This window comes from Mustela nigripes, chromosome 13, assembly GCF_022355385.1.
Source record: "Mustela nigripes isolate SB6536 chromosome 13, MUSNIG.SB6536, whole genome shotgun sequence".
NCBI classification, from domain to species: Eukaryota; Metazoa; Chordata; class Mammalia; order Carnivora; family Mustelidae; genus Mustela; species Mustela nigripes.
In genome coordinates this window covers 26,586,537-26,614,193 of record NC_081569.1, presented here as the reverse complement: position 1 = coordinate 26,614,193, position 27,657 = coordinate 26,586,537, and the positions used below count along the sequence as shown (strand labels likewise).

At 42.2% G+C, this 27,657-nt stretch overlaps 1 protein-coding gene across 1 annotated transcript in view; it reads left to right on the top strand.

Annotated features, from left to right (window-relative positions):
- CYFIP1 (cytoplasmic FMR1 interacting protein 1) overlaps positions 1–27,657 on the top strand; it is a 120,897-nt gene that overhangs the window by 33,714 nt on the left and 59,526 nt on the right. The window contains exons 2-11 of the mRNA XM_059371743.1: positions 12,050–12,172; positions 12,248–12,337; positions 13,981–14,058; positions 14,316–14,417; positions 15,308–15,489; positions 18,812–18,908; positions 19,008–19,136; positions 20,307–20,411; positions 22,598–22,689; positions 25,270–25,387. Coding sequence (XP_059227726.1) covers positions 12,056–12,172; positions 12,248–12,337; positions 13,981–14,058; positions 14,316–14,417; positions 15,308–15,489; positions 18,812–18,908; positions 19,008–19,136; positions 20,307–20,411; positions 22,598–22,689; positions 25,270–25,387 — 1,110 coding nt within the window. The 5' untranslated portion in view covers positions 12,050–12,055. The remainder of the gene's footprint in view (positions 1–12,049; positions 12,173–12,247; positions 12,338–13,980; positions 14,059–14,315; positions 14,418–15,307; positions 15,490–18,811; positions 18,909–19,007; positions 19,137–20,306; positions 20,412–22,597; positions 22,690–25,269; positions 25,388–27,657) is intronic.

Here is a 27,657-nt window from a genome sequence, read left to right as displayed (position 1 = left end):
TGTACCACTATATATTTTCCTCTCAGGACTGCCTTTGCTGTGTCCCACAGATTTTGAACCGTTGTGTTTTCATTATCATTTGTTTCCATGAATTTTTTCAATTCTTCTTTAATTTCGTAGTTAACCCATTCATTCCTTAGAAGGATGCTCTTTAGTCTCCATGTATTTCGATTCTTTCCCAATTTCCTCTTGTTCTAGCTTCAGAGCATTGTAGTCTGAAAATATGCAGGGAATGATCCCAGTCTTTTGATACTGGTTGAGACCTGACTTATGACCCCGGATGTGATCTATTCTGGAGAATGTTCCATGTGTACTAGAGAAGAATGTATATTCTGTTGCTTTGGGATGAAATGTTCTAAATATATCTGTGATGCCCATCTGGTCCAGTGTGTCATTTAAGACCTTTGTTTCCTAGTTGATCTTTTGCTTGATGATCTGTCCACTTCAGTGAGGGGAGTGTCAAAGTCCCTTACTATTATTGTATTATTGTTGATGTGTTTCTTTGATTTTGTTCTTAATTGGTTTATATAGTTGGCTGCTCCCATGTTAGGGGCATAGATATTTAAAATTGTTAGATCTTCTTGTTGGACAGACCCTTTGAGTCTATAGTCTAAGGACTATATAATATAATATAATATAATATTATATATTATAGTGTATATAATATATATATTATATTAGTCTATAGTCTATAGTCTAAGGACTATAATAAGATCCTCTTATTATAGTCTTTGGCTTAAAGTCTAATTGATCTGATACAAGGATTGCCACGTCAGCGTTCTTTTGATGTCCATTAGCATGGGAAATTGTTTTCCACCCCCTCACTTTAAATCTGGAGGTGTTTTTGGGTCTAAAATGAGTTTCTATTAGACAGCATATTGATGGGTCTTGTTTTTTTTATCCATTCTGATACCCTGTGTCTTTTGATTGGGGCATTTAGCTCATTAACATTCAGGGTAACTATTGAGAGATATGAATTTAGTGCCACTGTATTGCCTGCAAGGTGACTATTAACTGTATATTGTCTCTGTTCCTTTTTGATCCACTACTTTTAGCCTCTCTCTTTGCTTAGAGGCCCCCTTTCAATATTTCCTGTAGAGCTGATTTGGTGTTTACAAATTCTTTTAGGGTTTTTTTTGTTGTTGTTGTTGTGTGTGTGTGTTTTTTTTTTTTTTTTTTTTTTTTGTCCTGGAAACTTTTTTAAATCTCCCCTTGTATTTTCAATGATAGCTTAGCTGGATATAGTATTCTTGGCTGCATAGCCTAGCTGGGTATAATATTCTTGACTGCATGTTTTTCTCTCATTTAGTGCTCTGACTATATCATGCCAGTTCTTTCTGGCCTGCCAGGTCTCTGTGGATAACTCTGTGCCAGTCTAATATTTTTACCATTTTATGTTACAGTCTTCTTGACCTGGGCTGCTTTCAGGATTTTCTCTTTGTTGCTAAAACTTGTAAATTTTACTATTAGATGACAGTGTATGGACCTATTCTTACTGATTTTGAGGGGGGTTCTCTGCACCTCCTGGATTTTGATGATTGTTCCCTTTGCACTACTAGGGAAATTCTCTACAGTAATTCTCTCCAATATACCTTCTGCTCCCCTCTCTTCCTTTTTCTTCTTCTGGAATCCCAGTTATTCTAATGTTGTTTCATGTTATAGTTTCACTTATCTCTTGAATTCTCCCCCATGATCCAGTAGTTGTTTGTCTCTCTTTGCTTAGCTTCTTTATTGTCTGTCATTTGGTCTTCTATATCACTAATTCTCTCTTCTGCCTCATTTATCCTAGCAGTAAGAGCCTCCATTTTTTATTGCACCTCATTAATAGCTTTTTTTATTTTAACTTGCTTAGGTTTTAGTTCTTTTATTTCTCCAGAAAGGGCTTTTATTTTTCCAGACAGCATTTCTCTAATATCTTCCATGCCTTTTTTGAGCCTGGCTAGCACCTTGAGAATAATCATTTTGAACACTAGATCTGACATATTACCAGTGTCCATAGTGATTAGGTCCCTAGCTTTCGGTATTGCCTCCTGCGTTTTTTTTGTTTTGTTTTGTTTTTTGTGGTGAGTTTTTCCACTTGTCTTTTTATCCAGATAAGAATATATGAAGGAGCAAATAAAATACTAAAAGGGTGGCAAAGACCCCAGGAAAATGTGCTTTAACCAAATCAGAAGAGACCCCAAATCAGGGGGGGAAGTAAGGGGGTGAAAAGAAATTAAAAAAAAATTTTTTTTAAAGAACAAAAAAGAAAATATATTTAAAAAATATATATATATATATATATATATTAGACTGGTGAGTAGAACTGGGTCACCCACCTAATTTGGGGAGTATTTTGGTCTCTTAGAAGAAACTGCCTCCCCAAATTTTAAAGAATGAAAAACATATATAAGGGTAAACATGATGAAGGGATGGAATATGACTATAAACATGAAAAAATTTTTTTTTAATTTCTAAAAAAGGAGTTGGTAAGGTAAGTTGGTTGGGAGAATAAAGAAAAAGAAAGTAAAGAGAATTTGCTCAGGCTGGATACTAGAACAAAGCCCTGTGTTAGATTTAGGATATAATTTGCTTTATTAGAAGAAGTTGTATCCCAGATTTTTTTAGAAGAAAAAACCCTATGTGTATACAAAAAGTAAAATTAGATACAATGAGGGATAAAATATGACTATAATAAGGAAGGTCCAAGAAAGATTCTTTTTTTTTATGGAAGTTATTGTTAAGATAAACTCATTAAAAAACACTAACAGAGGAAAGAGTAAAAGTTAAAAAAATTTTAGCAGAAGGAGAAAATAAAATTAAAAAAAATTAACTTTGCAAGAGTGAAGAATCATGGGAAGAAAGCCATGAATTCCATGCTTTGCTTTCTCCTCCTCTGGAATTCCACTGTTCTCCTTGGTAAGTGAACTTGGTCTTGGCTGGATTTCTTGCTGATCTTTTGTTGGGGAGGCTTGTTGTAGTGACTCTCAAGTGTCTTTGCCCATGGCAGAATTGCACCACTCTTACGAGGGGCTAGGCTAAGTAATCTGCTAGGGTTCGCTTTCAGGAGCTGTTGTTCCCTGAACGCTTTCCGTAGAGTTCTGGAGGATGGGAATGAAAATGGCAGCCTCCAATCTCCCGTCCAGAGGAGCCGAGAGCTTGGGGCCTCACTCCTCAGTGCGCCCTGGGAGAAAAGCCCTTAATCACGCCAGTCTCCCTGGCCTCCAGCGGCTGCGCTCTGAGCTCACAGCCTGTGACCAGGCATCTCTGTCTCTGGCACACAGCCCCGCCAGGAGTCTCCAAACCCTGCAGATCCCTTCGCCCTTCCAGGGGGGTCTCCCTGGATCCTGTGGGGTCCCTGCTCATAGAGCAGTGGCCTGTGCCACGGATCACAATTTAAGGTAACTCCACGTTAAGAGCTCACTCCTCAGCTCCGTCTTCCCCGCTCTAATACCTGTGAGCTCTGCAACACTCGGACACCCCCGATCCTTCTGTGACCCCACGGGACTTGAGACCATGCTGTCCCTGCGTGGGTTTCACCCCGGCTTAGCCTCTGGAGCGATGTCCCTCAGTGGAGCAGACTTTTTAAAGTTCTGATTTTGTGCTCCATTGCTCAGCTGTTTGCCGGGAGCCGGCCCCTCCCCCATGGTCTATCTTCCCTTACTTTGGGTTCACTTTTCCACCGGTCCTACTTTCAGAAAGTGGTTGATTTTCTGTTTCTAGAATTGCTGCTCTTCTTCTCTTCGGTCTCCTGTTGGATTTGTAGGTGTTCGGAATGGTTTGATAAGCTGTCTAGCTGATCTCCTGCTACCTGATGTCATCTCAGCCTGCTACTTCTCTACCCTCTTGACTCCTCTCCTGTTGGGCCAATTCTTGACTCATTCTCAGCTCTGTGTTAGTTTGCTTGGCCTGCTGGAACAAATGCCACAGACCAGGTGGCTTAAGCAACAGAAATGTATTGTCTCACAGTTAATGGAAGCTGAAAGTTTGAGATCAAGATGTCAGCAGGGTTGATTCCTTCCAAGGTCCTAGGCTTGCAGATGGCTGCCTTCACTCTCTGCTCCCACATGTTCTTCCCTTTGTACACCAGACCCCCAACTGGTGTACACCTCTGTACATGTTCATGTGAGCTGAATTGGTGAAGACAGAAATGAGATGGAGTTGTTAAACTGTAAATTCCCACCTGGCAGCGCTGGCATGGTTGAGTACCATTCCAGATAAGTCATTTAATTATGGTTTGGGGTTTTGACATTGTGGAAGCTGGTTAGAAAGTCTCATCACTCCTTCAGGTGCAGTTGGAGGTTCTGCCCCATGGGTCACGTGATAGCTAGGGAGATGGGGTCCCTGGTCTTGGGGACACAACAAGCTTTGTGGGGGCTGGCAGCAGCATTGGCAGTGAGCAGGGAAGGGGACCAGCAGCCACGAGGCAGATGTCACACTGGGAGAAAACTCCAGTGGGCCTGAGGGGATGAGACAGGAAGGGGCGAGTACCTGTGGCCAGAGTGGTTGCACTGAGTGTGCACTTTTTTTCTAGAGTAGTGTGATACCCATGAAATGGATAGAATTTGTTGGTGGCAATTAGAGATGGAGAAAGTAAATGGATTTAAAAGAAATCTTGGAGGTAGAATTGTGAGGTGTCAAAGAACAAGTCAGGACCAAGACTTTGGAAGCTTGGACCCAGAGCTGACTGTTTCCACCTTTCCTTACTGTGGTTGAGGCAGAAGCCATGCAGAAATGCATTTGTGGAAGAGGAACAGGATGGAGAGACATGGGAGTGTTTCTGTGGTCCTAGGTTTGTATGTGCGTGTGTGTGTGTGCATGTGTGTTCATGGCAATTACAGGGCTCCACATGGCAGAGTGTTTGTTAGGGAGATGTTTATGGCTGAAAAAGATGAAATATGAAAATGTCACAGATGGGAAAGAACAGCAGTGACCTATAGCAGGTCCTTGGCTGGTGGTCCACAGAAAGTGCAAAAGGTGCTGCAGATAAATGTTCAACACCTTGGACATTTTTATGGGAGTGGGAAGAAAAAAGCAGCTTACAAAACAGCTTGTATCATATTATCTTCTCTCTGTGGGGGATGGGGAGATTATGGCTTTTTTTTTTTCCCTTTTCCATATTTCCTGATTTATGTACAATAGGTATTGCTACTTTTTTTGGTCTTGATTTTTAAAAATTGTAAGGTCACATTTACCATTTTTACCATTTTTAAGCATACAGTTCAGTGACATTGAGTGCACTGACAGTATTGTGCAATCATCACCACTGTCTTCTCCGGAATTTTTCCCATCTTCCCAGATGGGAACTTTCTGCATATTAAACGCTAACTCCCCATTTCCAACCCTTGACAACCACCATTCTACTTTCTCTCTGTGACTTTGACTACTCTAGGTACTAACATAAGTGGAACCATACATTATTTGTCCTTTTGTGACGGATTTATTTCACTTCGCATGATGTCATCAAGGTTCATCCATGTTGTAGCCTTTGTGAAAATTTCCTTCCTTATTAATTATATCTCGTTGTGTGTATGTACCACACAAATAACTGCTATTTTTATATGAGAAAAGTGTCCTTAAGTACTTATTTGGATTAAGTTGAACATTTATGTTTTTCCTTGGATGTGACCTAAGTGTGTCACTGACCCTGTCTGTGAGCCTCCTGCACTACCTCTTCCCCTACTAAGGGTAGTCTCTCTTGGGCAGAGGAGGGGGAGGAGGAAGGGTCCTATGCATTTTGGGCAGGAGGCCAAGGTGACTGGTCACATGGGCAGTGTAGCTGCCCTAGGTGGTTGGCCTGACTAGTTTTCTCAGTGACCGCATGGGTGGTGTGAGGGTATGGAAGGTTTGCAGGAGCCCCCAGGCCTCTTCTGGCACAGCATGGTTTCCAGCCATGCCAAGGGCCGTAAGTGGGACTCAGGGCTGGATCCGTAGGAGGCATGTCCTTTGGCAGCCTGGTGCCTCAAAAGCCATCACTGGGACTCCCCACACTGACTCTGCAAGGGCAGTGGCAAGGGCGATTACCAGCCCTTGCCTACTCAGTGCTTTGCTATCCTGGGCGTCTTCTTTTTTAAGTATGCAGAATGGGAAGTCCTGATAATAGAAGGAAGTTGATCATGGAAGTTTTTAAAAGGCTGCTTTCCTTGTCTGTAAAAGGACCAGATATTTTGAAAAATTACCTGCTACATTTTAAATTTCTAGTTAGAAACATACAGAGTAGAGATCTTTTGTCAAGAGGAGTTTTGTGTAAATGCCAATTTAGGCCCCCTAGCTCCCAGTGTTCAGTTCCTCTGTGTTCTGGCTGATTTCCTGTCAAGGACAGAATTGTTGCTGTCACTAGTGCACTTATGGATTTACTTCTCCTTTCAGTCCTGTTGGTGTTGGCTTGATGTAGTCTGAAGCTCTTTCTCCTATTAGATGCATCCACATTGAGCCTTGTTCTGTCTCCCTGGTGAACGACCTTCTGTCATTGCGCAGTCCACCTCGTTATCCTTGGTTGTCTTCTCGGCTCTGAAGTTTACTACTTACGTGGCCACTCCAGCTTCCTTTGGACTGGTACTTGCATGGTCTATCTTTTCCCCTTTTACTTTCAACATATGTCATTATATTTGAGGTGAGTTTCTTATAGCTGGCATATAGTTGAGGATTTTTTCATCCTTTCTGACAATCTTTGGCTTTTAATTTGTTCAGGTTTTTTTTTTTAAGTCTCCTCTTCTGAGATCCCAATTATTCTAATACTGTTTCATTTTATGGTATCATTTATCTCTTGAATTCTCCTCTTATGATCCAGTAGTTGTTTGTCTTATTTTTTCTCAGCTTCTTTATTTTCCATTATTTTGTGTCCTATATCAAATTCTCTCTTCTGCCTTATTTATCCTAGCAGTTAGAGCCTCCATTTCTTTTTATTGCGTCTCATTAATAGCCTTTCTGATTTTGACTTGATTAGATTTTAGTTCTTTTGTTTCTCCAGAAAGGGATTCTCTGCTGTCTTCTGTGCTTTTTTCAAGCCCAGCTGGTATCTTTATAATCGTTATTCTGAGCTCTCGTTCTGACATCTTACTTATGTCCATACTGATTAGGTCCCTGGCAGTTAGTACTACCTCTTGTTCTCTTTTTTGAGGTGAGTTTTTCCATCTTGTCATTCTTGTATAAAGTGGTCGCTTTTCTATTTGTAGAGTTGCAGCTATTCTTTTTTTAGTTCTCCAGTTGAGTTCAGAATGATTTGATAGCTATCTACTTGAATTCCTGGGATTAGATGAAACTAAGGTCTCCTACTCTTCTGCCAGCTATATATATATAATCAGTGTAATTCCTGATATGTTTGGACATCACACACACACACACACACACACACTTTTTTTTAAATAGTAGAAATTTATTTCTCACAGTTCTGGAGGCTTAGAAGTCTCAGATCAGGGTGTCAAGGACCCAGCATGGTCTTGTCTGGTGAGGGTCTATAACATTCTGATTTTTATTTTTATTTTTTTAAGGATTTTATTTATTTATTCGACAGACAGAGATCACAAGTAGGCAGAGAGGCAGGCAGAGAGAGAGAGAGAGAGAGGAGGAAGCAGGCTCCCTGCTGTGGGGCTCGATCCCAGGACTCTGGGATCATGACCTGAGCCGAAAGCAGAGGCTTTAAACCACTGAGCCACCCAGGCGCCCCAACATTCTGATTTTTAATAAGAAATATGTATTTGGTCTTTATCTGTTTCTGACAGAGAGCTCCTAAAACCCTAATAGTTTCTTAAGTGGTAATGAAGATATTGATATTCATAACAAACGCCTTTCAGCCACACCTGAGTTTATGGTAATGAAGTGACTTTTGGAAAGCCCCTTAAGAGGGGGGCTGATTGTCAGGAGATGCAGCATGTGGTTAGAGGATGGAACTTTTCCACCTTCCTGACCTTGGAGGTTAAATCCTTTGCCAACCACTAGTGATTTAATCAGTCGTTCTTACTCATGTAAGGAAGCCCACAAGGACAGAGTTGAGAGAATTTCTGGATTGATGAAATATGTGGACATTTGAGAAGAGTGTACAGCACTCAGAGAGGGCATAGAAGTTTAGCACCCTTTCTTCATAACTTACCCTCTGTCTGTCTTCCATCTGGCTTTTCCTGAGTTACATCATTTATAATAAACTGGTGATCTAGTAAGTAGAACATTTTCCTGAGTCGTGTGAGCTACTCGGGCAAATTAATTGAACCCAAGGAGGGGGGTCATGGGAACCGCTGGTTTATGGCTGGTTGATCAGAAGCACACTAGAGAACCCAGACTTTTGATTGGTATCTGAAGTGGAGGAGGGAGCAGCCTTGTAGGACTGGAGTCCTTAACTTGTGGGATCTGATGCTGTCTGCATGTAGATAGTGTCAGAATTAAGCTGAATTGTAGGACACCCAGTTGGTATTCAAGAATTACTTGGTGGGTCATAGGGCAGTTCTATTTTCAGATGAATGGATCAAGAAGATGTGGTATATATACACAATGGAATACTATGCAGCCATCAAAAGAAATGAAATCTTGCCATTTGCGACAACATGGATGGAACTAGAGCGTATCATGCTTAGCGAAATAAGTCAAGCAGAGAAAGACAACTATCATATGATCTCCCTGATATGAGGAAGTGGTGATGCAACATGGAGGCTTAAGTGGGTAGGAGAAGAATAAATGAAACAAGATGGGATTGGGAGGGAGACAAACCGTAAGTGACTCTTAATCTCACAAAACAAACTGAGGGTTGCTGGGGGGAGGGGATTTGGGAGAAGGGGGTGGTATTATGGACATTGGGGAGGGTATGTGTTTTGGTGAGTGCTGTGAAGTGTGTAAACCTGGTGATTCACAGACCTGTACCCCTGGGGATAAAAATATATGTTTATAAAAAATAAAAAATTTTAAAAAAATGGTAAAAAAAAAAAAAAAAAGAATTACAAGATGGGGGGGGGGAAAAAGCCACATATTGGAATTGGTCACAGACTTAGAGGACCTCTTGTATGTTGCAACTTCTCATTATGTCCTTAAATAGCAGAGAGAGGATCCCTATTTTTTTCATTGCTCTGCTTCCTTTTCCTGCCTTCTGTTCGATTGTCTGAACATTTTTTAGTATTCCATTATAATTTATTACATATGATCGTTTCATAAGTTATATTGCTTTTCATGTTTGTTTTTTTGTTGGTGGTGTTTTTTGTTGTTGTTGTTTTGGTTTTTGCTTGCTCTGGGGTTTATAAAGCATAAGCTTAACCTTTTGGTGTACTTCAAATCAGTATTTCACTAGTTCAAGTGGAATGTAAAAATCTTATATCATGTAGGTCCTTTTGCCTCCCCTCTAATGTCATAGTTCTCTTACATATTACATTTATAATCAGTGAAACCCTATTAGTGTTTTAATTTTTTATTTCAACCTCTAAACATTGTTTAAAGAACTGTGGAGGAAATAGTCTATTCTCTTTGCTCCCTGTTAAACCTTTGGATTGCTTTTGCTTTGTTCTGTGTCCCAAGTCCTTCTGATATTACTTCCCTTTTATCTAGAAGAACTTTGATTAACCTGTTGCCTATGAATCCTTTTTATTTTCTTTCATCTGGGAATATTCTTATTTGTTGTAGGATTCTGTGTTGACACTTCTTGCAGACTTAAAAAGTGTCGTTCTACTTTCTCAGGTCTCCTTGGTGTCTGAGGAGAAAACCTCATTCAAATTGTTCTTCTCTAGGTAATAAAGCATTTTTTCTCTGTTTCCAAAATATTCTTTCTTTATTTCACCAGTCAATTTTTTTTTTTTTTTAATTTGAGTATAGTTGACACACAACATTACACTGGTTTCAGGTGTACAACTTAGTGATTTGGCAACTTTTTACATTATTCTGTGTTCACGGCAAGTATAGCTACCATCCGTCCCGATACATCAGTATTACAATATTGTTGACCATTCCTTATGCTGTGCCTTGTAGCCCTGTGATTATTCATTCAAGATGGTTTTTTTTCTTTACTTAGTTTATAACAGTTGACTATGATGTGTCTGGTATGGATTTCTTTCTTTTTTTTTTTTTTTTTAATTAAGATTTTTTATTTGAGTGAAAGTGAGTGAGTGGGGGGGGCACAAACAGGGGGAAGGAAAAACAGTCTCTCTGCTGGGCGGGGAGCCCCATGCAGGGCTTGATTTCAGAACCCTGGGATCATGACCTGAGCTAAAGGCAGATGCTCAAGTGACTACCAGGTGCCCTTGGTATGGATTCCTTTAGGTTTATCCTTTTTGGAATCCATTAAGTTTCTTGAATTCATACATGGGTGTTCTGCCAAATGTAGGAGGTTTTTGGCCATTGTTTTCACACACTTTCTACACCCCTTGCACTCTAATGACACAAATATTAGGCCATTTCTCTTGTACCAAAGGTCCCCCAAGTCTCCTCATGTTTTTCCAACCTTTTTTTCTATTGTTCATATTAGATAATTTCTATTGTTCTGTCTTCAAGTTCATGGAATCTTTTTTTGCCTTGAGCTTGTGTAGGGGGTTTTTAAAATTTTCGTATGGTACTTTTTAGTTTTTAAATTTCTATTAATTTTTTTTATATGGTATCTTTTTTTCCCTTGCTTTTGATTGTTTTTTCTTTCAGTTTGAGAGTGTTATCATTATTTGTCAGAGCATTTTCATAGTCATTGCTTTAAACTCTGCTAAATAATTGTAATATCTGTGTTCTTTCATTGTCAGTATATGTTAATCATCTTTTCCTATAGGAGTTAAGACATTCTTGGTTTTTTGTGTGCTGAGTAGTTTGGACTGCAACTGGACATTGTGGATATTATGGAATGGGACTCTGCATCTTAAGTCCTGGGAAAATGCTGATTTTTTATTTTAGCAGGCAAACTACTTGGTTCAATTTAGGCTATGGTTCTGACCTGCCTTCTCTGGGGTATGATTTGGTGTTAGTTCTGTTTCAGAGCCTCTGCAGTGCCATTTGTGTCTGTCCCATGAGTGACGCCTGTTGCCATCTGGGAGCCAGCTGTGGTCTCAGGGGTTGTGGTGTGAGAGGATCAGATTCATACACATACAGCTTGGGGGTGGGCCCAAAGTTCATGAGCAACTTTATGGACTTGCTGTTTTGAGATTTCTTCCCCTCCACATTGTCCTTGGGGCTTTCCAGTGCCCTGGGGTTCCCTTTTTTGTTCTTTAGCCAATAGCTCGGGGTTTAGTAACTAGTTCCGCCACGCACTTCTACACCCACACCTTGTCTGGTGCCCAGTGTTGGGAAGAACAACTGGGTACCTCTTCCATTTAGTGTTCTCGCTAACCTGCCTGCTACTCTTTCCTTACAATACATATAGTGGCTCCACATGTCCCATCTGGGGTCAGAGCTTCTTGCTGTATTGCCTCTGGGAATGGAGCTACTACTCCCTGTATCCCATCCAGGGTCAGAGCAGCATTCAGCAGGAGGCAGGCTGGTGTGTGCTGTTTCTTCTCCCCTGGAGCTGGCACAGATGTGTTTAGATGACATCCACCTCAATTTCTATGCTTCCCTGCACGGGGCCTTGTTTGTCCTTTGCCAACAGCTCCCTCCCTTTTTCATGTTGACCCTCGTCACTCACCTTAGTAGTCCCTACAGTCTGTCCCTGGAAGAAGAGCTCTGACCTTTACCATCTTTATCATTAGTGTGTAACCTTGCTTAGAGGAACCATCTGGGAAGTGTCTGTAGGCAGGGAAGCACTGTTGCCCCCTTGGAGGCTGTGCTGGCTTCATTGGGGCAGACAAACTGTTGAAAGAAGAGGACATTCCCTCCTCTGGCTCCATGAGGGGTTGTCAGACCCTCCCAGAGATCCTACTAGGGACAATGGCTTCAAGGTGGGAAGGGTGACAGGAAGCAACAGTATATGTGGTGGTCCATTCCTGGAGGCCAGAAGAGGCTACATCATGACTCCTTTGTGAGCAAGCCTAGGAGAGATTGGCCATAATCACTTCAGCCATCTCCATTGCCCTCAAGAGAGGGGTCAGGCGAGTGGGGGTCTGATTTCCCCACTTTGGAATGATTGTCAGAGTATCTCCATCCTTCCTCACAGCTCAGGTAGCTTTGTGTTTTGTTCTAGGCCAAGATGGCGGCCCAGGTGACGCTGGAGGATGCACTGTCCAATGTGGACCTCCTGGAAGAGCTCCCTTTGCCTGACCAGCAGCCCTGCATTGAGCCCCCACCATCCTCCCTGCTCTACCAGGTTTGTGCTGGGTAGGAGTGGGGTGCACTACCTACAATGCTGACCTCCACATGATGGTTTTTCTCTTCCTTTCAGCCAAATTTCAACACTAACTTTGAAGACAGAAATGCATTTGTTACTGGTATTGCAAGATATATTGAACAGGCGACTGTCCATTCTAGCATGGTAATTCCTTCTGCATGTTTTTGTTTTCCTTGGGGGAAGAGTACCTGTGATGGCAAATGTACACTTTTTTGGTGTTATCCTGATATGGTATATAGTAAGAAAAAAGAGAAGAAAGTGGATGAAAATGCCTTCTGTTTTTAGAGAAGGCTTTGTTTTTCTTATTATAAAAATAATAAATGTTCTTTCTGAATATTGAGCCATCTGTAGATGAAACAAAGAGAAAAAACCTTTGTCAGCATTTAGAGGGAGTCCGTTCTCTCTCATTATTTATATCTGTACTCATACAAGCGGTAATACACTCAAATGTGATTCAGATTGCATGAATGAATTACACTGTTGGTAGATATTTTAATGATTTCATAAACTTTTCATATGTCATGAAAATGTGCCAGATAAAGTAATTTTTAATAGCTGTCAAGTCCCATTTTGTAAACTTCCTCAGTTTAATTATTTTTGCATGTTTACTTAGTTTCCCTTTTTTCTTTGTAATAAAAAATGTAGTGGTGAATATCGTTCCAAACACATTCCCATTGGCTAGATTTGTCAAAGTGAAGTTACTGGGTCAAAAGTTGTAAACATTTTTTTTTTTAAATTTTTTTCTTTTTTAAGATTTTATTTATTTGACAGAGAGAGAGAAATCACAAGTAGGCAGAGAGGAGGAAGCAGGCTCCCTGCAGAGCAGAGAGCCCGACGTGGGGCTCGATCCCAGGACCCTGGGATCATGACCTGAGCCGAAGGCAGCGGCTTTAACCCACTGAGCCATCCAGGCGCCCCAGCTGTAAACATTTTAAAGGATCTCAAGAACATGGTGAAATATAGTTGACATGTTTAGAATATCTCTGCACCTTTTACCATTTTGCCAAAGAAAACAATGTGGAAGGAGTAGACACAAAAGCAGTTTTTGTTTTTGGTTTTTGGTTTTTTTAAAGATTTTATTTATTTATTTGACAGAGAGAGATCACAAGTAGGCAGAGAGGCAGGCAGAGAGAGAGGAAGGGAAGCAGGCTCCCCGCTGAGCAGAGAGCCCGATGCGGGACTCGATCCCAGGACCCTGAGATCATTACCTGAGCCGAAGGCAGCGGCTTAACACACTGAGCCACCCAGGCACCCCGAAAGCAGTTTTTAAAATAATGGCAGTCTTTGCATGGATACTCTCTCTGGATTTTAAGTGCTGCAGAAATACTTATAGCTTTTCCTCCCCTACACTAGGGATGACAGAGTTGCCTCGGTCTTATGAGCCCAAAGGCTCTCTGTAGCCTAGTGGTAAGGCCTTGAAGACCCTGTGCAAATCTACCCTATACTGTTCTCAACTTCAGGTCTGCAGTGCCAGCAGGTTGTTTAGGGGTGAGTGGAGTTGAGGAATAGTGTCTGTGGCAGGTACCCTGGGGCATGCTGGCTCCTCTCCAGCCAAGGGAAGCCACGGGAGCGTTTTGGGCGGGCGTTATGGCTTCAGTGCTGCACTGCAGCATCATCAGCTTCTTACCAACTGTCTGGTGTGTACAGTTCTTGGTACTTGTCTATCCCTCAAAGTGAGAGTCAGGATAGTTTATGCCTCTGGACTTAAGCAAAATGGCATCTCCTTTTTTACGATTGTTTTCCTGCTTACCTTTGATTTGCCCTGTGTAAATTTCATTCTCTTGCAGAATGAAATGCTGGAGGAGGGCCAAGAGTACGCGGTCATGCTGTATACCTGGAGAAGCTGCTCTCGGGCCATCCCACAGGTGTCCCCATCCCAGCCATGCCTCACTCCATCCCTGATGGCTGTGCAGCCCCCCTCTCCCACTACAGACAATGCTCCTACCCTTCTGGTTCCCCCCATCTCAGCCAGACCACACCCCCACTCCACCAGCCCTATCCCCCACCCCACCCCACTCCACCCTACAGTGGGTTGGCACTGCTGGCTCTGCCCTAACAGTGCCCTGCCCTCTCACTTCTAGCAAAGTTGAAGCCTCTTTATGTCATACTTGTTTATTCCTAGGTGAAATGTAACGAGCAGCCTAATAGAGTGGAAATTTATGAGAAAACCGTAGAGGTCCTGGAGCCTGAGGTCACAAAACTGATGAATTTTATGTACTTCCAGGTAAAACAGTGAAATAATCCTAGGAGTTTAATGCAGAGAAGTAGGAATCTGGCCCACTCTCACCCATCACCATGACTTACTAAACAAAATGCATGTGAATTAAAGCAACCATAACAGCTTCTGAGACAAAAAGGAACAAAGCCTTTGTCAGTCTAAAGCTTTACTGACCCTTCTAGAATAAATACCTCTTTTGTGTTTCACTTCTCTTGTCTCTTTGCGAGTAAATTTGTATTTCCTCCATGAGGACTGTTTTCTATTAGTTCTAAATGCGTTTGTCATTCTGTTAATTCATACTTTTTATTCATCTTGTTTTTCAGGTCTTTTCTTTCTCTCAGCTTCTCCTAACTGTCCACTTAGTGGTTCTTGCTCTGCCTTGGCTCCTTTGGCCCGCTGGTTAGGCAGAGTAGCCACAGGAAGGAGATTTGATAGTTTTTTAAAGATTTATTTTGGACATGTATGAAGTTTTTATTATAGATTCTTCAGGAAAGGAAGAAGATAGAACTTACTAGAAGAATTTTTGTTTTATCTTCGGGGTTGTCAAGAGGAAAAATTTCCCTAACACCCCTTTGCACCTCTGAGTGCTAAAACGTCTATTTGTAGACCTTCTATTGGAGCATTTTTCTCAGTAACTTTGCTTGTATAATCAACCAAATTCTTTTGTTTTAGGATGTAGTTGGTAAAGTAGAAAATAAATGATGATTGTCACTGAGCAAAGGCATGTGGAAATTACTTTATAGAGACAAGTCTCTTTAACTGAGCTGTAAAATCCACTCATTTGGGTGGGTATTTCATGAAAAAGGAATAGTGAGTCCAGATAACATGCTTGTAGCTGGGCATGGAGTTAGACCGTCACTGATAACAGCCTTTACGCCCTCCACTCCTCTGCTCAGAGAAATGCCATTGAGCGATTCTGTGGGGAGGTGAGGCGCCTGTGCCATGCGGAGAGAAGGAAGGACTTTGTGTCTGAAGCCTACTTGATCACACTGGGCAAGTTCATTAACATGTTTGCTGTGTTGGATGAACTGAAGAACATGAAGTGCAGCGTGAAGAACGACCATTCTGCATACAAGAGGTGAGCTTTGACTTCATTCCCCCAGGTCCTTGCAGAGAGTGCTCTGGCAGGCAGGGTGGTTCCTGGTGAGATGCACGCTCTACACACAGTAGGTGTGCATCTCATGTGCTGACATAATGCAGCTGGTTGTTAGCAATTATTTGGCAGCCTCGGATAGTTTGAATACACAAACCTAGGTATGTGGGAGTATGTGAGGTAGCTGGCAGTTTATGTGTGTGGCGATGCATCAAGGTATGTCCTCACAGGTGTGTGTACGTTGTAGTTTCATGACACTAGAGTGGGATCTGGTCATCCTCAAAGGTTTGTTGAGAACCTGTGGGTGCTCAGCTTGTGTAGGAACACAGAAGTACGCAAGTCCCTGTTACAGAGGCTTAGGGCCACAGTAGGCATCTCGGTAAGGGCACAGGCAGGTTCTACAGCCTGAGGGCGCCACCTGTGTATGTCATTTCCTGGCTGCACATCCCTGGAAGGTACACACCATCACAGCAGTGGGCAGAGCTGGCCTGTGGACTGTCATGGAGTCATACTGAGCTTTCAGGTCCCTGAGACTAGCTCTTTTCCAGAGCTAGAGAGACCTTCTGGAGAAGAGAATTGGAAAGGTGGGTGTGGCATGATAGTGTGCTTCTGGAAAATTGTGAGGGGCAGATGGTGGCAGGAAGATGGAGGGTGGTCGATCAGAGAAACGCAAACTCTCTTCTAATAGACTTGTTTTAGTTAATCTGTGCTTGGTACTATTGAAGGCATGAGTAGCTGGAATGAGATGCTGACTTCTGTTTCTTCTGCTTGATAGGAATCTTCACTATGAAATTAAATTTGATGAGATTTTACTTTGCATTGGAATAGGCTGTAGTTACGTTGTATCTGAAATCATAAAATTGTTGCCGTGTCTTTAAAATAAAATCAACTTGGGATATGGTGCCAAACTGAGATTTGAGGATGAGGTTTTGGTGGGAGTTGGGCTAGATCACCCAGGGTTTAAGCTTGATCCATAATGAAGTTAAGTGTATGTATCCATCACCTAGAGTTAGCTCTGGTGATCTTGATCTGTTAACCTCTCTTGAACAGGAAAGCCTGGAGTTGACCTTATCTGATGTGTTTGTGGGATTGTAAGTGGAGCGTGGGGGCTTCTGAGGGTAGAGGATAGAACCCTGCCCAGGAGAGCAGCTTCTTCTCCTGGCTACAAAAGTCCCTTGCCACATGATTCTGAGCAGCTGTTTCAACCTTTCTGACTTAGGAAAGTAGAGGAGGTAGACAGCATCAGTGGTTTTCAATTTCAAAAAAGCTTTTTTTTTTTTCCTTAGTAGCAGCAACTTTATTCTGAAAGCCCAGTCTATAAAATAGTATAAAGATGGGACTGCTCTCTGGAAAGGTATGTGTGTGGGGGCCAGCACCCCCTCCAAGAGTCACCCAGGCTCTCCTGAGCACAGAGGGGGGCTTGGGGCACCCCTCCTGCCTTCCAGTGGCTTCTTCCTGCGACCTCTGATTGGGACCCCCTATCATCCTATCCTCACTTCTCTCAGCCCTCACATATTTGCACTCGAACTTTTTTTTTGCACCTAGTGATAGCTAATCATCTGAGTATAAATGCCAGGGTTACCCATGGGGTTATGGAGAGGCTTGAGGAAAATAGAAAACAGTATTTTTGACCCCTTCATTAGTCTTAGCAACTATTCAAATCAGTAAAGTGAACATTTTAAAAAAGAATGTTAATGGTTTCACTTATTTGTGGAGGATAACAAATAATATGGAGGACATAGGGAGATGGAGAGGAGAAGGGAGTTGAGGGAAATTGGAAGGGGAGGTGAACCATGAGAGACGATGGACTCTGAAAAACAATCTGAGGGTTTTGAAGGGGCGGGGGGTGGTGGGAGGTTGAGGGAGCCAGGTGGTGGCTATTAAGGAGGGCACGGATTGCATGGAGCACTGGGTGTGGTGCAAAAAACAATGAATTCTGTTATGCTAAAAAAAATAAAAATAAAAAAATAAATATATATATAAAATAAATAAAAAAGAATGTTATCATTATCAGAGTTCAAGTTAGGTTTAAGTCTATAATTTTTCAAAAACCTGCAGAAATAACAGTGGCTTAAACAAGGTTGCAGATCATTTCTCTCTCACCTGAAAGTCCTGAGGTAGATGGTCTGCAACTAATGAGAGGATTCTACAGTGTTCACACCAGGGCTCCTGCTGTCTTGCTGCTCTGCGGTCTTCATGTGTTATCTCATGGTCCAGGATGGTGGCTTGAGCTCCAGCTATCATTTCTGCATTCCAGTCTACAGGGAGGAAGGAGAATAGAAGGGGTTATACTATCTTTTATAAGTAAAATTCTAAGTGCCTTGCAGTGTTTTTCGTTATATCTCATGGCTCAACCATTGGTCATGTGGACATGATGCACATTGCTGTAGCATGGAAATTTGGGGGTTATTTCTAAAGAGGCACAGAGTAAATGACTGTTGGTGTAGGTTATCAGTCTTTACCATGAGAATTCTTCATTAAAACTCCCAAGTTTTTAGGTTACAGACATGTTCTTATGTGGCCAGTTTCCACTAAACTTTTTGGGGGCTCCCCAGATGAGCACAATGCTCATACCCATCTTTGCATTTCTTTGCAAGACCCAGGGAGAGACTCATGTGTACCCTGCAGTCTTATTGGACCTGAATGTATAGGTAATTATGTGTATGCTGTTCCCTCTCCCCTCACATCTGCCCTGTGAGTAGGACAGATGGACAGTTGTTCTTATAGATGTGGTAAGTGAGGTTCAGGAGAGTTCAGGAGGTTAATCCAAGATTGAGCAGCATATTGGTGGAGGAAACCGGGATTCTATCTCTGAGGTTTGGCACCAAAACTATGTGTGGTCCCTGACTTTTGAGAGGCATGGTAGCCTGGAGGATTCTTGGCAGAGAACCTGGACTGTGCTGACCATCTTCATTACCACATTGTGGGAGACACTGTGGGGGAGGCAGTCTTTCTCAGAGTTGGGAACAGATAGCCATGGGGAGAGGCCAGTATACAGGGACCCTTCAGGGTCCTATGGCCTGAAGGGTCCTATGGTCCTAAGGCCTATGGCCAACACTGCCAGATCTCTGAGGAGGTCCATCAACTATGGACATTGAAGTGGTGAGCTGTCTAGGCTAGCAAAAGAGTGTGACCTGGATTCCAGGGTAGACAAGCTCGAGGAGGCTGAAATTATAACTAGCTACTAAGACCCACATTTTTATAGGTAACTATCACCAGATAAAGTAATCTGTATTTTCCCTGCCTTTTTTTTTTTTTTTAAGTCATTAAGCACACTGGTTATTTAACTCTTTTTTTGCTTTCAAAGGGCTGCTCAGTTTTTACGGAAAATGGCAGACCCACAGTCCATCCAGGAATCACAAAATCTGTCCATGTTCCTGGCCAACCACAACAAAATCACACAAGTAAGGCTCGTACTCTTGCTGCTCTGGCTGATGGGACGCATTGCTGGGGTCTGGGGTCCCGGGAGCAGTCCCTGCCATGGATCTCACACTGTGTTTCAGTCGTTGCAGCAACAGCTTGAAGTGATTTCTGGCTATGAAGAGCTTCTCGCCGATATTGTGAATCTGTGTGTGGATTACTACGAGAATAGGATGTACCTGACACCCAGCGAGAAACACATGCTTCTCAAAGTACGTGTGTGGGCATGACTGCTTACATAACTGTAGAGAGAAGAGGCTGTGCTTTGATTATGATCCTTTTGCCAACCTTTTTTTATTCTCATGCTTGCCGTGTGTGTGTGTGTGTGTGTGTGTGTGTGTACACACAGTATCTTCTCTGGTGCCCACAGCATGCACTACAGGCTCTCAACACATTCCTATGACCGTGTCTCAGGCTTGACCCCAGTGCCAGTTGGGATCATATGCCACCCTCTGGAAAATGTGCCCATGGGTAAGGAGGTCTGGGGTCAAGGGCTTTTCTCAGCATTAGCTTCTTATAGCAGAGGTTCTGCTTGTTAAGGATATGATTCTTAGGAATTAAGAATACTATGTCATGATTATAGTAGACTCTTTTTGGTCAAGAACATGGCTATTCACCATATTGGTGAATTTCTTTTCTTTTCTTTCTTTTTCTTTTCTCTTCTTTTCAAGATTTTACCTATTTATTTGAGTGAGATAGAGGGAGAGAGAGAGAGATCACATGCTGGGGAGAAGGATAGAGGGAGAAGCAGACTCCCCACTGAGCAGGGAGTTAGATGTGGGACTCAATCCCAGGACCCCGGGATCATGACCTGAGTTGAAGGCAGGTGCTTTAACTGACTGAGCCACCCTGGTGTCCTGGGGAGGTTTTCAGTGACCTTTCTTACTGGAAAGAGGAGAAGCCAGTTCTGCCATTGCATTTGTTCTGCTTTCCACCTTTGGGGAGAACAGCCCTGAAGGACCTTGTGCTAGGTGTCTTGTCAGCCCCAAACCTTCCATGTAAGAGTGGGCCCAGCCCAATATCTCTTCTTGCAGGAGAGCACCGTGCTGGAGGTGCTCTGTCTAGTGGAGCACTCTGTGACGGTGGAAATTGTCTGTGCCATCTGAGTGGGAGCCTCTGGCCATGAATGTTTATGGAAATCCACATTTAGTATTGCATTTGCTTGATGAGAGGTGGAGGTGGTGTTTGTGCCTGGGGAGGACTTTAAAATAGCCGCAAGAAATGACATGCATAGAAGAATAGCTTCATATGAAGGGGTAGCTATTTATTTATAAGGAACCTGTGAGAAAGTGCTTTTTGAAAGAGTGAACTCTCCATTTATGATCTTAGGGGTAGTTAAACTTGCAGGACTGAGTATTTTTGTGCCGTTTTGTGATTTTCAGGTCATGGGGTTTGGTCTATACTTGATGGATGGGAGTGTCAGCAACATCTATAAACTTGATGCCAAGAAAAGAATAAACTTATCCAAAATCGATAAGTACTTCAAGGTGAGTTACATTTTTTTTAGATAAGCCTTCTTATCAAGTGTAAATAATTTGAATTTTGGGAGGTCAATTCTGTGACCTGTATCTGGAAATGTGGGCATAGGCAGCGGGAATGGGGGATGTCACTGGCTTCTGTCTGCAAAGGTGGCCACCCTCCCTCCTGTTCTGCATCAGTTTTGCCTGGGTTTGAACCTTGTGTAAAGGGAATCATGGCTATGTGTATCTGGCTGCTTTCACTCATTCGTTAAATTCATCCCTGTGAGATCCCGCAGCTATAGATAGTCCTTAGGTTTTCTTCATGGTGTCCATTTAATGATAAAACCTCAACTTATTTATCCGTTCTGTTCTGATGAACATGAGGTCATTTCTGAGTTTTGGCTGGCACAAACAATGTGGCTTTGATTTAGTGCACGTCTGTGCATGTTTCTGTTGAACATATGTATATCCAGGGCTAGGATTAGGGGCCACAGGCATATATATTTTCAGTGTTAGATACAGCCTAATGACTGCTGATTTGCATTCTCACCACTCCACATCCTCACCAACACTTGGCACTGTCACTCTTTTGGGAAAGAACATCCTGAAATGTGGTACATCATTGTGATATTTTTGGCTGGTATTTCCTCGTGTTTTAGTTGATATTTCCCTGGTGACTTTTCACTCTATTAGTGTTTTGTGTGTTGTCTTGTGAAGTGTCATTTCAAGTTTCTTTATGTAAGCGGGTACGTGTTATTTGTTGGGTTCATGTGTTCTGAAATACATGCATTCTGCCCTATGTGGCTCTCCTTTTCACTTTCTTAAGAGTGTCTGAAGTGAACAAAAGTTCTTAATTTTATTGTAGTCTAGTATATCAATCTTTAATATCTACTTTTTTTAAAAAGATTTATTTATTTATTTTAGTAAGGAGCACATGAGAGCAGGAGGAGGGGTAGAGAGAGATGGAGACAAGCAGACTCCCTGCTGAGTGGGGAGCCCAAGGTGGGGCTTGATCCCAGGACCCTAAGATCATGACATGAGCCGAAACCAAGAGTCAGATGACTGACTGAGCCACCCAGACATCCCTTTAATATCCACTATTAGAAATCTTTGTATAGGGCAGGCTTATGAGAATTTCCTTCTTATTACTTTCTAGAAACAGCACCATTTCCTTTTCTATCTAGATCTATATTCCTTCTCGACCTGGCCTCTATGTATGATGTGAGGAATGGGGGTTGACATTTTTAGATCTTTTTCTTTTCCCCATTATGGGCATCCAGGTGACTTAATGTATACAAGTTCTCTGGTAACAGAACAGATCTGCTTATCATTATCAGAAAGCCTTCAAGTTACATTCTTCAAGATTGTCTTGGGTTTCATCCCTTTACTGTTCAAATAAATTGGCTTGCTGATTTCCATATACACACTACCCATAAAACCATTTTTCTTCTTGGAATATTGTTTGGGCTTCCATAGATCAATTCCATAGCTCAATTTAGGGAGTAGAATACCAAGTCTTCTAATCCATGAACCTGATATATTTCTCCATTCACTTAAAACTTCAAAACTTTCTTTAGAATTTTTGGTAGTATTTTTGTTTAGAGGTCTTGGCCATATTTTGTTAGATTTATTCATACATATTTATAGGTTTTTTTAAATTCAATTATAAATCGTTTCTCTCTCTCCTTTTTTTTTTTTTTTTAAGATTATTTATTTATTTATTTATTTGAGAGAGAGAGAGAGAGAAAAGGACCAGGGGAAAGGGGCAGAGGGAGAAGCAGCCTCCCCACTGAGCAGTGAGCCTGACCTGGGGCTTGATCCCAGGACTCTGGGATCATGACTTGAGCCAAAGGCAGCCACTTAACTGACTGAGCCACCCAGGTGCCCCAAATTGTTTCTCTTTATATTTTCGTTTTCTGTTTGGTACTAGTATATAGAAATGCAATTGATTTTTTTTTTTAATGACCATGGGTCTAGCAGCAAGGTAAGTTAATTTTAATATTTGAATTGGTTTTATGAATATTGGTTCCACAGTTGTATATGGTCCTTCTTAAAGTGAATATGTAAGTTACTTACATTTTTTTTCTAGTAAATGATTTACAGAGATAGTATTCAGCACATAGTAATTACCAGCATTACTCATTCTTGTGATTGTATTTGGTGACTAAACATACCTAGTGACCTTGTTTTTTTTTTTTGTTCTTTAAATATAGCAGCTCCAGGTGGTTCCACTGTTCGGGGACATGCAAATAGAACTGGCAAGATACATCAAGACCAGCGCCCACTATGAGGAAAATAAATCTCGGTAGGAGGAGAGTGAGCTGTCCAGTTGGAACATTCTGCAATGTTCTCATTGTGGTTTTATAACACTTACTTATCTAGAGAGAACACCTTTGACATTTTTAACCATCTGGAACCAAATGCCCCATATGGTAGCCCTTGTCACTGGTGACTGCTTACATTTAAATTCATTAAAAATTTTTTTTTAAGTTTCTTGGTTAAAGCATCCACATTTCAAATGTTCGGTAGTGTCTACTGTGTTGGACAGCACAGATAGAGAGCTTTTCCATCATCTCAGAGAGTTCTGTTGGGTAGAATGACTTGAGAATATACAAGCTCAAAAGTAGTGTGCTGGTAAATGCCTAACAACTATCTCTGCTGGGGGCATGAGGACATTTGCATTTATATCGCAGAGATTATAAAACTATTACCTAAAGGCCAAATCCAGCCCAGGGCTGTTTTTGTGAGATCTCAGTTGCTTTGGATGGTGTTTATATTTTTAAGGGGTTTTTAAAAAATAAATAAATAAATAAAATGAAGACAGTGGCTATGTGACTGAGACATATAGCCTGGAAATTCTGAAGTATTTATTTACCTTCTGGTCCTGTAGAGAGAGAGCTAGCCCGTCATTGTCATAAAGGATCCTTGGCTCACAATTACAGATGATAAACAACGTACTATATTTTTCTGGAGATTCTACATAGCCAGCTGAGTCTTGCAGGGTGCTTTTGTTGACCCTTGCCAAACACGTGTACCTGTAGCCAACCAACAGTTGCAATTCATCCATGATTTTGGAAAAACGCAATTACATCTCAGTCTACCTACTTAGATGTCAGCCAATTTTTTTTTTTTTTTTTTTTTTTTAATAAACTCTGAATTGTAAACACTTTAAGCCTTTGCAGGCCACATTTGGTATCTGTCATATAGTCTTCTTTGCTGTTGTTGTGGTTTTCTTTTTTTAAACAATGAAAATATATGTACCATTTTACATGACTCTAGGGCCATAGGAATACAGGTGGTATTTGGCCTGTGCTGTAGTTTGCTGAGCTCTGACCTAACTTATTTCTTAATAAATCTGCCTTTAAATCCAGTTAGGTGATTTCTCATTCTCCTCTAAGTTACATTCATTATTCAGCACCAATTTAAGCTCTGCTTTCCGTGGTGTAAATACCCCTGCCGTGACTGCAAGCTAACAATGTGACAACTCTAGTAACATGTACTTATACAGTGCTTCTAGCCTTAACACAGATGAGCTCTAGATGATAGGTAATGGCAAAACCAGTAAGAGAATCAGGAAACAATGAGTTTTGCATTCTTATTTGGACGTTTTTGATATGAGTCAATAGCATTTAATTGGTGGTAATGGGTATGTTTAACAGCCACCTTGGACATGCCTGAGCATGTAGCAGTCAGCTTTGGGAGCCCAGCCCAGCAGCCATGCACCAGCATCTGGGTCCAGAAGGGGTGGTCAGAGGGTGCGGTGTCAGCAGTCAAGTTCTGGGCTGCAGGGTCTTCCTGGAGGTAGACATGCTTTGGGGGCCTGCATGGGTGGCAGGTATATGGAGGGCGGAATCCAGTATAGAGCCTGGGCCTCAGAAGCTCATCATAGACTCGGAGCCACATTGGATGATGCCGACATAATCATTGCATCATCCTACAGTTGAATCAGAAAGTAAGAAAGGGATGTGGCTTGAGACAATGTACCCATTATTTTGACAAGGGATAACCTGCATCCCTTCTCTTCAAGCAAAGAGGACCAGCTCATTAAAAACATGGCAAGAGTGTTGATGTTGAGTGTGAGGGAGCAGTGGTCAGAGCCCCAAAGCCCATGCTTTCTGCCTGAGACCTCCAGCAGCTTTAATTGTTAATAAGCTTTTTTTTTTTTTTTTAAGATTTTATTTATTTGACACAGAGAGAGAGATCACCAGTAGGCAGAGAGGCAGGCAGAGAGAGGGGGGGAAGCAGGCTCCCCACTGAGCAGAGAGCATGATGCAGGCCTCGATCCCAGGATGCTGAGACCATGACCTGAGCCGAAGGCAGAGGCTTTAACCCACTGAGCCACCCAGGCGCCCTGTTAATAAGCTTCTTTTCTACTAAATTGACTATCTGTTTGCTGCTGAAGTGGTATGTTGTACACATAAGTAGTTATGGCAACACTGTCTAACTTCCAAGTAATGTCAGTTTTCAGTCCTGTAAGGGTAACTTTTCTGAGTCTTTGGCAGACTTGTTTTCTGCTATAGCTTATGTTTTCATATGTGATTAATAAAGATAGGAGGAGTTAAGGGGCCCTTCCTTGCAAGGGTGATGTAGCAACAACTCCTAGCTTTTTTGAAAGTAGTTGGCTGATTAAGGAGAAATTACAATTCCTTTTCTAAAACACAGATGTGAGAAGGTAGGACAGTGGCTCTGACATAGGGGAATGGGGCTGGCCCAGCTGTTTCTTTGCTGAGAATTCATGTTCTCTCCAAGCCTCTGTGTCCTGGCCAGCATGCAGTGGCCATCCTGTGTGCCTGCTATGCCTGTGTCCCCAGGCACCCCGCATTGTGAAGCATGAATCTTCTGCAGGCACCTCTTCAGGTAACACACATTTCCCCTTCACTGCCAGGTGGACGTGCACATCGTCCAGCAGCAGCCCGCAGTACAACATCTGTGAGCAGATGATCCAGATCCGGGAGGACCATATGCGCTTCATCTCAGAGTTGGCACGCTACAGCAATAGCGAGGTAAGTGGGCCTTCAGTGCCCATCTGTGCCAGTACCTAAGGCCAGAGATGTGCGAGAATCTTTGGCTAGATGGGCGGGTATATCCTAGGTGCCCAGAGGAGGAGGGCCTGGAGTTGGGGCTAGGAGGAAGCACTATCTCTTAGCTATGGGTCTTTTTAACTCCTTCCAGCTTGGCAGCTGGGTTTTCTGTGCCCTTGCTTGGGCTGGTCACATTCTCTCTACTTGCCAAACACAGCTCCAGGCCAGTCCTGCCAGCGTGTGGGGTGGACAGGAAGGGGTAGTTCTGAGTGCAGAGGAGCAATGGGAATGTCATTTCTCACATGTGAGCAGGGAGGGAAGCGAGGTCAGGGATGTGGCAATGGTCCACAGTATGTGTGCTACACAGAGTCTTAGAGGGACCTGGAGACCTGAGACCACATACACACCTCTCTGGTCTTTGAGAATCTGGTACCTGAAGATTCTCAGTAGGATCATTAACATTTGGAGGGAAAAGTTCTGTGTATTGGCCCCATCCATTTCCGGATGATGAGCTCCCCTATTCCCCAGCCAGCAAACACTAGCCATCATGTAACCAGAATGACTGGAAGACAGTCCAAATGGTTCAGAGCACTCGCTAGCTCCAAGCATACCTCTGGTGCCCCCAGGAGGAGGTGCTGTCTCACGGTCTCCCCAGCTGACACCTCAGCCCACAGGGAGGAGACAGAGGCAGGTGCTGTGCTGATGTAATTGAAAACCGAATTTGTGGGAAGCTCTCAGACGACATGTAGAGTTGATTTCTACCCTTAAAATAGGTGTGTCTGACAGCATATATGGCTCCTGTCTATTTTCCCTCTGATGTCTGCTCTAGTACCTTTATAATTAAGATAATAGTTTTAATAAGAAAAAAAGAGATCTTTGAATGCTCTGCTCAGTTTACTTTTAAACAGGTTTATGGGGATTTAATCCACGTACCGTACAGTTTGCCCATTTAAAATGTATAATTCAAAGGTTTTTGTTTATTCACTGAATTGTTTACCACCACAGTCCATTATTGGAACATTTTCATTACACCCAAAAGCAACTCTGTACTCATGTGCTTCTGATCTCTATATAGATCAGAGGTTCTAACCACCCTCCTTGGGTTTTTCATGTGTCTTATGGAGATCACGGCTCTTTTTTTTTTTTTTTTTCAAAAGCTACATTTTACTAGGGCTCTTTTTAAACATGACTGGAAGGCAGCTATGCTCACCACTATACCACCAATGCTAAACATGACTGTAATAGCATTATCACACCTAAAAAAAAAAAAATTCAAATATTCCTTAATATCACAGTCCTTGTTCAGTTTCCTCTGTTGAGTCATGGATGGTTTTATTTTTCCAACTTGATTTGTCTCAGGATCCACATGAGTATTATACACTGTACTTGATTGGTGACACATCTTTGAAGATGTGTCCCTTCTCCATCCCTTTTGCTCCCTGTGGGGTCCTTTGGCATGACTTCTGTCCTCTGTGCTTCTTCTGCATGGGTGATTAGATCTGGAGGCCTGCTCAGACTCTGCTTCCTTCCTCTCAGTGCAGCTGGGCCTTCATTGGCGGTGCTGCAAACTACTAGAGTGTCTGGCTGTCTCTCTTTGGAGTGTGGACAGCCATCGTCCACTGCCAAGTATATGATTCATTAGGGCTGCAACATGATGGTCTTCTAGTCCTTTCATTCCTCAACTCCTCCTCTAACAGCTGAGCCTTTCTCTGCAGTATGATTCCTTCAGGAGAGAGAGTCAGAGCTGGATTCTATTGCTATGTGTATCAGTTTTTCAAATAATTGATTCTCTAGCATTATCTAAGGTAAACTTTTTGGAGTACTGTTTTAAAATTCATCTACTTTGTTTCTTTCCCCCTTCCCCCCCCACTCTCCCCACCTGCTTTCATGCTGAGAATCCTGGTTCCTAATGACTACAGCATATTTTGACTTGATATCTTAGTATACACTTAGAAGTCTTAAAATAGAGGGGCACCTGGGTGGCTCAGTGGGTTAAGCCTCTGCCTTCAGCTCAGGTCATGATCTCAGGGTCCTGGGATCGAGCCCCACATCGGGCTCTCTGCTTGGCAAGGAGCCTGCCTCCCCCTCTTTCTCTGCCTGCCTCTCTGCCTACTTGAGATTTCTCTCTATCTAAAAGGAAAAAAAAGAAGAAAAAAAAAACCTTTAAAAAAAAAGTCTTAAAATAGGCAATACCAACACTAATAACAATATAATTACTAGACACTATAATTATATATTGTAATATATAACAT